Here is a 12,633-nt window from a genome sequence, read left to right as displayed (position 1 = left end):
AGCTCGTAACATGTCCTCTAAGGTTTGAATTGTACTTTCGCTTTGTCCATCGGTTTGAGGATGATATGCGGTGCTCATGTCTAAACGCGTTCCCAAAGCTTCTTGCAATGTACGCCAAAATCTAGAAACGAAACGGCCATCTCGGTCGGAGATAATCGATAAAGGTACACCGTGTTGGGCTACGATCTCCTTAATGTAAAGTTGTGCAAGTTTCTCCATTTTGTCCGTTTCTTTCATGGCAAGGAAGTGTGCGGATTTGGTGAGACGGTCAACAATAACCCAAATGGTATCATAACCGCCCGTCGTTTTTGGTAGCTTGGTGATAAAATCCATCGTTATCCTTTCCCACTTCCATTGCGGGATCTTGGGTTGTTGAAGTAGTCCGGACGGTCTTTGGTGTTCGGCTTTGACTTTGGAACATGTCAAACACTTGGAAACATAAGTAGCTACGTCCCTTTTGATGTTCGGCCACCAATATAGTTGTTTAAGGTCGTGGTACATCTTATTGGCACCGGGGTGAATCGAGTATCGTGACTTATGAGCTTCATCTAAAATAAGGCTTCGTAGGTCCCCATAACTAGGCACCCAAATCCTTCCGGCGTAATATCGGAGTCCGGTCTCCCTAATTTTGAATCGAGAGACGAGAATGTTCAAGAGCTCGTGTGAAAGGTTTTCATCCTTGAGAGCCTCATCTTGGGCTACCTGAATTTGGCTATTAAGGTTTGTGTGGATGGTGATGTTTAATGCTCAGACACGAAGAGGCACCGCTCTTTCTTTTCGACTTAAGGCATCGGCTACTACGTTTGCCTTCCCGGGATGGTAACGAAGCTCGCAATCGTAATCGTTCAAAGTTTCAATCCACCGTCGTTGTCTCATGTTTAGTTGCTTTTGACCGAAGATGTGTTGAAGGCTTTTGTGATCGGTGAAGATAGTACTCTTGGTTCCATAAAGATAGTGTCTCCACATTTTAAGTGCAAAGACAACGGCTCCGAGTTCGAGATCATGAGTCGTGTAATTCCGTTCATGAATTTTTAGTTGTCGAGAGGCATAAGCAATGACTTTCTTCCGTTGCATCAATACACACCCAAAACCATGTTTCGAGGCATCGCAATATACAACAAAATCATCATTGCTTTCGGGAAGTGACAAGATAGGAGCGGTGGTTAGCTTTGTCTTCAAGATTTGAAACGCGGATTCTTGCTCGGTCGCCCAAATGAATTTCTTTCCCTTGTGAGTTAATGCGGTTAGAGGACGTGCAACCAAAGAGAAGTTTTCGATGAATCTACGATAGTACCCGGCGAGACCCAAGAATTGACGAATGTGAGTAGGAGTAGTAGGAGTCTCCCATTTACTAATGGCTTCGATTTTCGTGGGATCGACTTTAATACCTTGATCACTTACAACATGACCAAGAAATTGAACTTCCTTCAACCAAAATTCACACTTGGAGAATTTGGCATAAAGTCGTTCTTGTCTCAAGAGTTCAAGCACAAGTCGGAGATGTTGTTCGTGCTCTTCTTCATTTTTAGAATAGGTCAATATGTCATCGATGAACACAATAACGAATTTATCGAGATACGGTTTGCACACGCAGTTCATAAGATCCATGAACACCGCCGGTGCGTTAGTGAGACCAAATGGCATGACAAGGAATTCATAACTACCATAACGAGTCCGGAAAGCGGTTTTGGAGACATCTTCCCCCTTAACCCTCAATTGATGATAACCCGAGCGGAGATCGATTTTTGAATATACACAAGACCCTTGTAATTGATCAAAGAGGTCATCGATGCGAGGGAGAGGATATCGATTCTTAACCGTCAATTTGTTTAGTTCACGATAGTCAATGCACATTCGTAGGGATCCGTCTTTCTTTTTAACAAACAAAATCGGATTGCCCCAAGGTGAATGGCTAGGTTGGATAAAACCACGATCAAGTAGTTCTTGGATTTGACTTTGCAATTCTTGCATTTCGGATGGAGCGAGTCTATATGGTGCACGTGCTATGGGTGCGGCTCCCAGAATAAGATCGATTTGGAATTCAACCGGTCGATGAGGTGGAAGACCCAGCAATTCATCGGGAAATACATCGGAATAGTCACTAACAATTGGCACATCATCGATGTGCTTCTCATCGGACTCGACTTTCTTAACGTGAGCAAGGATCGCAAAACAACCCTTATGGAGTAGTTTTCTAACTTTAATACACGAAACGATGTTGAGTCCGGTGCAACTCTTATCGCCATAGACGATCAAAGGTTCACCATTCTCGATAGGGATTCGGATTGTGTTAAGATCACAAAGGATGTGAGATTTCGTTTTGGCTAGCCAATTCATACCGATTATTACATCGAAGCTCCCTAGTTCCATGGGTATCAAGTCAATTTCAAACTCATTACCCAAAATGTTTAACGTACACCCCCGGTAATATGTGTCGGCACTCAATAGTTTTCCGTTGGCCACTTCAATGGTATAAGTGGTATCTAGTGGACGTGGTGGAGTATTAAAAGAATGAGTCAAAGTCTTGGATACAAAACTCTTATCGGCACCCGAATCGAATAAACAAGTAACATAAGTGTTGTTGAGAAGAAACGTACCCGTGACCAATTCATTATCATCTCGGGCTTCCTCGGTGTTGATGTTGAAAGCTCGGCCGCGCGTATTGGTGTTATCTTTCCTTTTTGGGCATGCATTTCTATAATGGCCCGTTTGGCCACATTCATAACAAGTGCCCGTTTTTGGTGCATTGGGCCCCTTTCGAGCGATGGGGGCAACACTTATACACTCATTGGCCTTATGACCAACTCCTTGGCACCGGTGGCAAATTAACTTGCCACATTCACCAAAGTGATGTTTGTTGCATTTGTTGCAAAGAGGTAGGTTCCCGGAATAACCCTTCTTGCCGTCGGAGGTGTAAGGCTTCTTAGCAAAGTTGTTGTTGCTTGATTGGGAGGGTTCCCACTTTCTTTTGTTGCCGCCCGATTTATCCTCGGCCTTAGGTGCCGGAACTATGATTTCGTCAACCGTTTCTATCAATTTGCGGGCCATGTTCAAATCTTCTTGATGATTAGTGGGTTTGGATGACATTACTCCGTGTTTGATACTCTTTGGAAGACCATCCATGTAAAGTTCAACCCTTAAAGACTCGGGGTTCACAAGGTTTGGGCACATCAAGGCTAGTTCAGAAAATCGTTGATTATAGGCCTTGAGATCGTTTCCGACCGCCTTTAGTGTTCTTAGCTCTTGTTCGAGCTTTCGGGTTTCCTCGCGCGAAAAGTATTCGGTGATCATCTTTCCTTTCAAATCGGACCAAGAGAGAGCGTGGGCTTCATCGGTACCCACCGATTGTACATAGGTGTTCCACCAAGTGAGAGTGATGCCGGAGAAAGTGTGAGTGGAGTACTTAACCTTGTCTTGGTCCCGACAACCGCTTATGCTAAAAACGGCTTCCGTTTGCTCAAACCATCGGGTGAGCACGACCGGTCCCCCGGTTCCATCAAAAGTGTGAGGTTTGCACCCCATGAAGGATTTGTAGGAGCACCCTTCGTTTGAGTTACCGGCTCCATTGTTGTTGTTGTTGTTGTTGTGATTGTTGTTATTGTTATTGTTGTTGGAAGAGTGACCGGCCATGGCCGCATCCACGGCGGTGGCTATCATTCGTTGTAGAGCTTGTTCGGGAGTTTCGGGAGGAGCGCGTCGACGAGCCATTGTTCCTTCAAGACACAAGAATATCGTTGGTTAGTATTCTCAATAATACCAACCGTGATATGGAATAAGGATAAAGATAAAATTTCCTTAACCCTTAAATTCTTTATGTCATAATGTCGGAACGTCCATGTGAACCACCGTAATATAATCCCGGAAATTATATTACCCTGATTCACATGTGCATTTAACACTACTTCATAAAGTCAAGGTGGCATGTCAATCAAATTTAACAACGTGATATCAAGATCGAATAAGAGTTAGATATGATAGGAGAGTTCGAGTATAATGCACAAATAGTCAAGTAGTTCCTACTTCAGTCTATATGCCGGTTGTAGTCTAGATTCACTAATGTACCCTATGACTCGGGGTCGACACCAATGAACTCTAAATCCCTACGACCAATGCTCTGATACCATCTGTAGCGACCCGACCAAATCATGTTTGACGGCGCCGACTACTTAGGTCCCGTTACATGGTCATAAGTCTTTATCATGATGTTTGACCAAAATATGTCGCATTTATTTCATAAGTAAAAGGATGTTTCAAGTTTACAATTGTAGTTCAAAAGACTAGTTACATTACAATGTTTAACGTACGAATGAAACCTATGCGACACAATTTAAAGTAGCCAAAAGACGCTCCAACTATGCATGTATACTCGACATCCAAGCAAGTATCAAAAGTAATGAGCGGAAGCATGTATCACACAAATGTTCAAGGACCTGAGAAAAACATAGAAATCTGTCAACGAAAACGTTGGTGAAATCATAGGTTTGAGTAAGTAAGTACAAGTGAACCACAAGATTTGCAACATTGAGATAATAGTAATACATTCCAAAAGTTTGTTTCACGAGCACCCAATTATCAATGCTTAACATTCCTTCCATAGAACCCCATCACAATAGTGTTAGAACATACACTGTTTCTCGAAAATATATTTCATTCGTAAACGGTAGCGAACCGTTTGAATGAGGGTTTGTCAAACCCATATGGATCCATACAACATAAGTTCTCGCTTACACCCGGCAAGTGTAACTAATGATAATCGAATTGAGGATTTTGTTCTAAACTCGTATGTAGAATGTTTGTTTTCCTGTACTTGTGTTCACTTAGTAAAAGAAATGTTTATGTTTTCTCATCCCAAATGTAAGTTCAAAAAGAGTAAAAGTGGGACTATGATCTCACCTTGAGTGCACGAGTAGTAAGTACTTCAACAAGTAATGTGTGCAAAGAACAATGCTAGTCTTGACCTAAACAAATAGGTTTATATCAATATCGGTAAACACGATAGGTCAAAGTGTTCAATTAGTCCTATGGCTCGTTAATACTCGATCATAATAGCATGTGAATCAAATTGTCATGTTTCATGCAAGGTACAAGTATAAAAGCATGTTAGAATGATTGCACAAACATTTGGTTAAGTTTGATTAAAAGTCAACTTAGGTCGGGTCAAAGTCAACGAAAAAGTCAACACGTTCGGGTCGGGTCCCGAACTATTTTTCTGAGGTTTTTAATCATATATGAGCATGTTAGAACAAGTTACATGTGAATCGGAGGTCCATAGCATAGCAAACATTTTTCGTAAAATGACCAACGAAGACAGAAGCTGCCAGTGTATCTGGACGGCGTCCAGATTGTCTGGATGGCGTCCAGATTTGAAGGCTGGGACGGCGTCCAAATAGCTGGACGGTGTCCAGCTTTGAAATCTGGGACGGTGTCCAGCTTTGAAATCTGGGACGGCGTCCAAGTTTCTGGACGGCGTCCAGATTGGTATTCCAGTCTGATGCAGTAAGCTTCTAAGTACACGAACCAAAAACCAAATAAACACAATTTATGATCCGCAAACAATCAAGTCAAGTATTTTATACCGTTGGGAAGGTAATTTGACGAGGAAGACAACTAAACACATTTCACCAATCAATCTACCTATTATAACAACCAAAACCGCATCTAATGCTCAACATTAATCGCATACAAGTTCATAAATGCAATTCAATGATTCGGGCAACCAATTTACATGAATGATATGCCGTTTCGAAGGTAATCAAACACACGTTGCAACCAAACACTTATCAACAATATTTCATAGCATTTGATACATCAAAAGTTCATTTCAAGTTCATCAAACCCTAACCCAAAATCTCAAAACCAATAATCATGTTATTGTGAGGTTTTCATGTCAATCAACACACCAAAACGAAGCTAATGAAGTAACTAACACTTTGAACACACAACCATTAACATCTAACACATTTCATCATTCAAAATCAAAGATTTAACAAACACTTTTTCAAGTTCATGCTAGTTATGTCAAATCACAAGATCGAGCATACAAATTACATATACGACATCACAATGAGCCATAGACACTAATTAATACACTTTTAAGTCAAGAACACTAAGATTATGAAATTTAGAGTTTTTAGAAAGTTACCCAATCGAGATGAAATTAGTATCAAAACGTAGAGAATGAAGAGAGGATTCCAAATATGTAATTTGTTTTGATGTTAGCCTCCAAAATCGGATTTAGATGATGAATTAAGGATTGAATGTTGAGAGGATTTGGAAGTAGTAAAAGATGAGGATGAGAATGAATGGGTGAAAGGGGTTTGACCCTTTGACCTAGTCAAGGGTTTGATCCCTTTTCAAGTTTAGTCCCTCAACTTTCGTTCGGGTGCGTGAATTACCTAAACGAGATAATTTAAAACGCGTATTAACGGGAGATGTTATAAACATATAACGGAGTTTAAAATAGTATAACGGAAAAGTAAACGGAAAAAGGCGGGATGTTACATAATAATTTATGTATCATTATTAATATAATTATTATTTTAGTAATTCATGTGTAAATATATTTATTTTATATACCTTAAATAATTAATTTTTATAATAAAATTTTTATTATGTATATTTTATATAACTAACTTTTATTGTAATAATACTAATATTAATATCGATAATAATAATAATATAGTTGTATTGGTAAAAGTAATAATAATGAGAGTAACAATAATAATAATAATAATAATTTTAAAATTTTTGATAATCTTACTAATAATGATACTTTTGTTAACAATATTATTAATATACCAATAATTATAAAATGATACCAATATTAATATTAATGATAATACTAATAATTTGTTTTATTTTCATAGTAACGATAATAATAATATTCCTAATCGTGGTAATAATAATATTAATACTAATAGTATTGTTAATAATAATAATGTTAATAGTGTTAAAAAATGGTACTTTTAATATAAATGATAATTTTTAATTAATAATGTTAACATATCAATAATAATACGTATTACTAATGATATTTATTAATAACAATAATATCGGTTGTGCCTTAATAACAAAAAAATTAAAAAAAAAAAAACGTTGTGGCCTAGATTCGAACCTGAATCACCTCGTACATAAATCAGTCTTTACCCTCTGAACTATTTTGATTTTCTGTTATATATTATAACACATATATTTAATACTTTTCGATAATAATTTTTATAATTATAAATGTAAATATAAATATATCATAATAATATTAATATCAAATATAGTAATATTTATACCTAAAAGGAACCGTGTGGGGTTTGTGCAATTCGACAGAGAGAAGAAACAAACCAGATCGATCCTAAATCTCCATCAATTATCATCATCAATTGTTTCATCATCAATCATCATCGAATGTTAATCATCATCAATATATCAATCAAAACAGTGAGCAGGTCATCTAATCGTCATCATTCTTGCTCGATCCTCATCAGTCACCATCGTGGATCATCGTTATCATCAGGTATGATGACTTCGTTTAATTAATTGGATTTGGAATTAGCCGCATAATTCAAAAGTATTTATCATATTGAGAATTTAATTATCCCTTCGATTTCACTTCTAATTAACGTATTGGATTGCAGGTGAATTTAGGGTTTTGAACCTAGATTCAAAACGGTACCAGCTTTCTTCCTGGTCTGTAATTTCGAATCAGAGAACAAATGTACAATCTAATCGAAGTAAGTAACAAAGGTGATGTATTTGATTCGTGATTTTATTCAAACAGAAATAGAAAATAGTAAGATAGTTTGATGGTATTTGGTTATAGTTTGGTTTCAGATTTAATTGATTTGGAAGCAATAAATTGGAACATCTTTCAGGTTTCTGTTTATTTGGAACCAGACTCGAAACAGAACAAGTTGATTGATGGTGGTTAATGGTTTTTCTTTGTTAAATTACAATTAGTTGATCAACAGAAATCTAGATTGAATGGCAGTGTAACAGTGGCAATGAGTAACAATTGCAAGTTGAAGAATGATGTAGTGTTCGAGTTTGGACTGATTGGAATAGATACACCTCTGCAACTGCAGATGTTACAAATACAGCAGCCTGTGATCAAAATCGATCGGTCAAACAGAAAGTTGACTCATTAGTAACGACGTGTTGCAGGTGGTGATTTGGTTTGGTTGTCAATCGAAACAGAAAAATAGAAATAGCAGGTAATCTGTTCGTTATCATCTTCTCAATATAGTTTTAGGTTTTGTTTTTTTATTGTTGTTTTGATTTTTGAATAGAAGTATGCAGTAGCAGGAACGAAAAACATGAATCACAGCAGTCTTGTAAGTGGAGATGGTGATCGATATGGGGTTTATATTGTTGATTTCTTAGACTGAGAACAAAAGTGGGTTTGCTGGGTTTTAGGGTGGGTTTCGACTTGAATAATAAACAAGAAGGTAAATGCACCTGTTTGATAGGTTGTGTGATTGTGTTGTGGGTTTAAAGTAACATTGGAATCATATGTTAATAGTAGGCAAGTTTAAGAGGGGTTGTCATCGATGGACTTTAAACAGAATACATGGAAACCGAGCATTATAAGCTCGATGGTTTAGTTGTTCACATCCAAAAAGAAGAAAGAAAAGAGAGTGGTGGGTTGTAATAGCGGCAGTAAGCAAAACAGGAATTTTCGGGCAGCGTTTTAATGGTGGTCTCATGGTGCTGGCATGATGAAGAAGAAAAGAGTAGAAGAAAAAAAAATGTGGGTTCCCTAAAGGACGGTGGATACATGTATATATATCTCCCATGTTATATCTCTATATGTAAATGTAAATTTTTGTAATATGTGTATATATGTTGCTAGAGAAAGGTTCTCAATTATTAAGCAGAAAGAAGGAAACAAAGTTAGTGGGAATCTTTAAGACACATGTAAATAATTGCTTAAGCAGTAGTTTGATTGCTACTTTAATTAATTCATCAATACTATCATCCATAAGAAATCAGATACAAACAAATAAAAGCAGTTGGAATCCTTCACAGACTTGTACAATTGATTAGGATGTAACATAGATTTTGGAGACAAAAACAAAAGTTCAAACACAGTATGGATTGAGATGTCTAACAAACTATGAATCCTATGGCTTTTATATATGTATTTATTTATTTATGCGTATATACGTATTTATATGTATGTAATTATCAATTAAAATATATTAATAATAATAATACTTTTAATATTATTAATAAAAGTAATAATAATATTAATACAAATAACAAGGATAATGATAAAAATTCTAATACAAAGTTTCATAATCATGGTAATAATAATAACTAATAATATTTACATTTACATTATAACTAATTTATAATTTATAATTATTTTTATGGTAGTATTTATAACTATATCATTAATAATGATAATAATATTAATAATACTAATAATACTAATATTGATATTATTATTTATAATAATAAAAGTAGTAACAATAATATTAATGTTAATTATCATAATTACATTTTAACTTGTAGTTACATATTTTAACATTACAATTTATTAATCATGTAATATATAATAGTTATGTATATATACACACATATCTATTTATAATTAATTGCTCATGAATCGTCGAGAACAGTCGAAGGTTAAATGAATATATGAAATAGTTCAAAGTTTTTGAGACTTCAACATTACAGACTTTGCTTATCGTATCGAGATCATAGAAAGATTAAGTTTAAATTTGGTCGAAAATTTCCGGGTCGTCACACACAGGACTTGGGAATAGGACAATTCCGGAACAACAACTTCTGTAGGAGAATCAGTCAGGGAGAAGTAAGATCGGCACTACGAAAAATGGGTAGAAACAAAGCTGTAGGACCGGACCAGATTCCAATAGAGGCGTGTCGGTGCCTTGGCGACGATGGTGTCAGGTGGTTGACGTGTCTTTTCAATAAGATTCTTAGAAGTTATAAAATGCCTACGGAATGGAGACTCAGTGAGATTATCCCCATCTACAAAAATAAAGGGGATGCCCAAATCTGCGGTAATTATAGAGGCATAAAATTACTTAGTCATACTATGAAGCTTTGGGAGAGAGTGATTGAGACTAGACTTCGACGCGAAACTACGGTTTCAGAAAACCAATTTAGTTTCATGCCAGGGCGCTCTTCGATGGAGGCAATTCATATTTTAAGAAGAGTTATGGAGAAGTATAGGGAGAAACAAAAGGGTCTAGAGATGGTCTTCTTAGACTTAGAAAAGGCCTATGATAGCGTACCGCGAAAGCTAATTTGGAAGACCCTTAATGTTAGGGGTATCCCAAGTAAGTATATTAGAGTTATTATAGATATGTACGATGGGGCGAAGTCCTGTGTTAGGACGCCTGTGGGAAACACAGAGTATTTCTCGATAGAAGTAGGCTTGCATCAGGGATCAGCCCTTAGTCCTTTCCTTTTCGCTTTGATCCTCGACGAGCTGTCTCAAGGAATACAAGAGAACATTTCTTGGTGTCTGATTTTTGCCGATGATATCGTGCTTGTATCGGAACAAAAGGATGAACTTAATAGAAGACTAGAACGATGGAGGGAGGCCTTAGAACAAAATGGGCTACGGATCAGTAGACAAAAGATGGAATATCTAAGGTGTGAATTCAGTAGGACTGAGGATGAACTAAATGTTGGAGGGAATATCAGCATTGGGGACCAGATCTTGCAACCACAAGAGTCGTTTAGATATCTAGGTTCGGTCCTCCACAAATCAGGGAGGATAGACTAGGACGTGACTCATCGTATTAAGGTAGGTTGGATGAAGTGGAGAGCAGCGAAAGGGGTCTTGTGCGACAAGAAGATACCGTTCAAATTGAAAGGGAAATTCTTCAAGGTGGCAATTAGACCTGCCATGTTGTACGGATCGGAATGTTGGCCAATGACGAAGGCCCAAGAGAGAAGGATGGAAGTGGCAGAAATGAGGATGTTTAGGTGGACGTGCGGTAAAACCATGTTAGATATGATCCCAAATGGGGTGTTTAGGGAAGACCTTGGGGTCGGTAGCATCATCGACAAGCTAAGAGAAGAACGACTTCGATGGTTTGGGCATGTGATGAGGCGACCAAGTATTGCACCGGTTAGGAGAGTCGAGGCACTCACGGTCGTTGGCGTTAGGAGAAGGGGTAGACCTACTCGTAGGTGGATGGATAGACTAAGGCTCGACATGAGGGAGCTTTCGTTGACCGAGGACATGACTTCTGATAGGGGTGCTTGGAGGGCTAGAATTAGAATAGTCGAGTAGGGTTACTTTACTTTTATTATTATTATTATTATTATTTTTTTTATTTTTTTTATTTTTTTTACTAGTTTTATTATTAGGATTATTATTATTATTATTAGTATTAATATTAATATTATTATTTTTATTATTACTATTATTATTATTATTTTTACTATTACTATTTGTATTATTCTTATCACTACTACTCTGTACTATTCCTATACTTTTACTAATATTACTATTATTATTATTATTATTAGTATTATTATTATTATTATGTTTATTATTATTATTATTATTACTATTAGTATTATTATCATTTGTACTACTACTATACTCTTAGCAATACTATTACTGTACTTTTACTAAAACTATTATTATTATTATTATTATTATTACTATTATTATTAGTATTATTATTATTATTAGTATTATTAATTTTTATTATAATTATTACTATTATTATTATGTTTATTACTATTACTATTAACTATTATTTTACTACTACTTGTACTTGTATTATTATTATAATTATTACTATTATTACTAGTATCATTATCATTACCTTTTTTTATTATTTACATCTACTAGTACTAGTAGACGAGTAGGTTTTTGTTTTTTGGTGTTTGTATGCACGTTTGTTTGTTGATATGTATGCATGGTTTGTACGTTTGTTTTTGGGAGGTATGTATGTAAGTTTTGTAGTGTAGGTTTTTTATGTCTATGTTTGTAGGTTTTCTGTTTTTTGAAGAATTGTAGGTTTTGATTATGTAGTTTTGCTAGGCTGTTTTTTTTTTTTTTTTTTTCCAGGTTTGTATGTATGTTTTTGCTTGTTTTGTTGGTGTTTGTATGTACGTAGGTACGTGTTCTTGCAGGTATGTTTATGTACGGTTGTATGCTGATTTGTATATAGGTTTATGTTTTATTGGGGGTGTGTGTGTGTGTGTGTGTATGGGGGTGTGTATAGATGGGTGCGTGTGTGTGTGGTGGGTGTGTGGGTGTGTGTGTGTCTCGTATCGTTCGGTGCATCCTGGGGTCATTATGGCTGAGGACGACCTTCTTTGCTCATGAGCTTGAGTGGTTTTCTTTTAGTTGTGTGGCTTCGGGGATGTCTACCGTAAAGGTGCATGAGTGGTGCTTTGGTTTGTTACGGGTGGTTGGCTCTTTGCTTGTGCAACAACTTCCACCAGGCATACCTTTCGTGTTCTGTTTACAAGGTCCCTTGGCTTTATTTATTGAGGCAACACCAAACGTCGATTAAGTGGCGTCTTGACTGCCGCTTAGAGCCTAAATTGATTTTCAGGCAGGCTTTTAAACCCATGAAAATTTGATTCTACCATTTTCATGGCGTCTCATTTTTTATGTATTTATTTATTTATTTATTATTTTAT

General features: G+C 36.5%; 1 protein-coding gene across 1 annotated transcript; it reads left to right on the top strand.

Moving 5' to 3' along the window:
* Positions 1-10,177: 10,177 nt before the first annotated feature.
* On the top strand, positions 10,178-12,101 carry LOC139854108 (secreted RxLR effector protein 78-like). Its single transcript, XM_071843432.1, has 2 exons — positions 10,178-10,617; positions 12,053-12,101. Exons 1-2 carry the CDS (start codon positions 10,178-10,180, stop codon positions 12,099-12,101), a joined length of 489 nt encoding a protein of 162 aa, XP_071699533.1.
* Positions 12,102-12,633: the final 532 nt, after the last annotated feature.

This window comes from Rutidosis leptorrhynchoides, chromosome 6 (assembly GCF_046630445.1).
Source record: "Rutidosis leptorrhynchoides isolate AG116_Rl617_1_P2 chromosome 6, CSIRO_AGI_Rlap_v1, whole genome shotgun sequence".
In the NCBI taxonomy this organism is placed as follows: Eukaryota; Viridiplantae; Streptophyta; class Magnoliopsida; order Asterales; family Asteraceae; genus Rutidosis; species Rutidosis leptorrhynchoides.
Note: the sequence above shows the minus strand (reverse complement) of the source record. Positions and strands in the feature narration are given on the sequence as shown.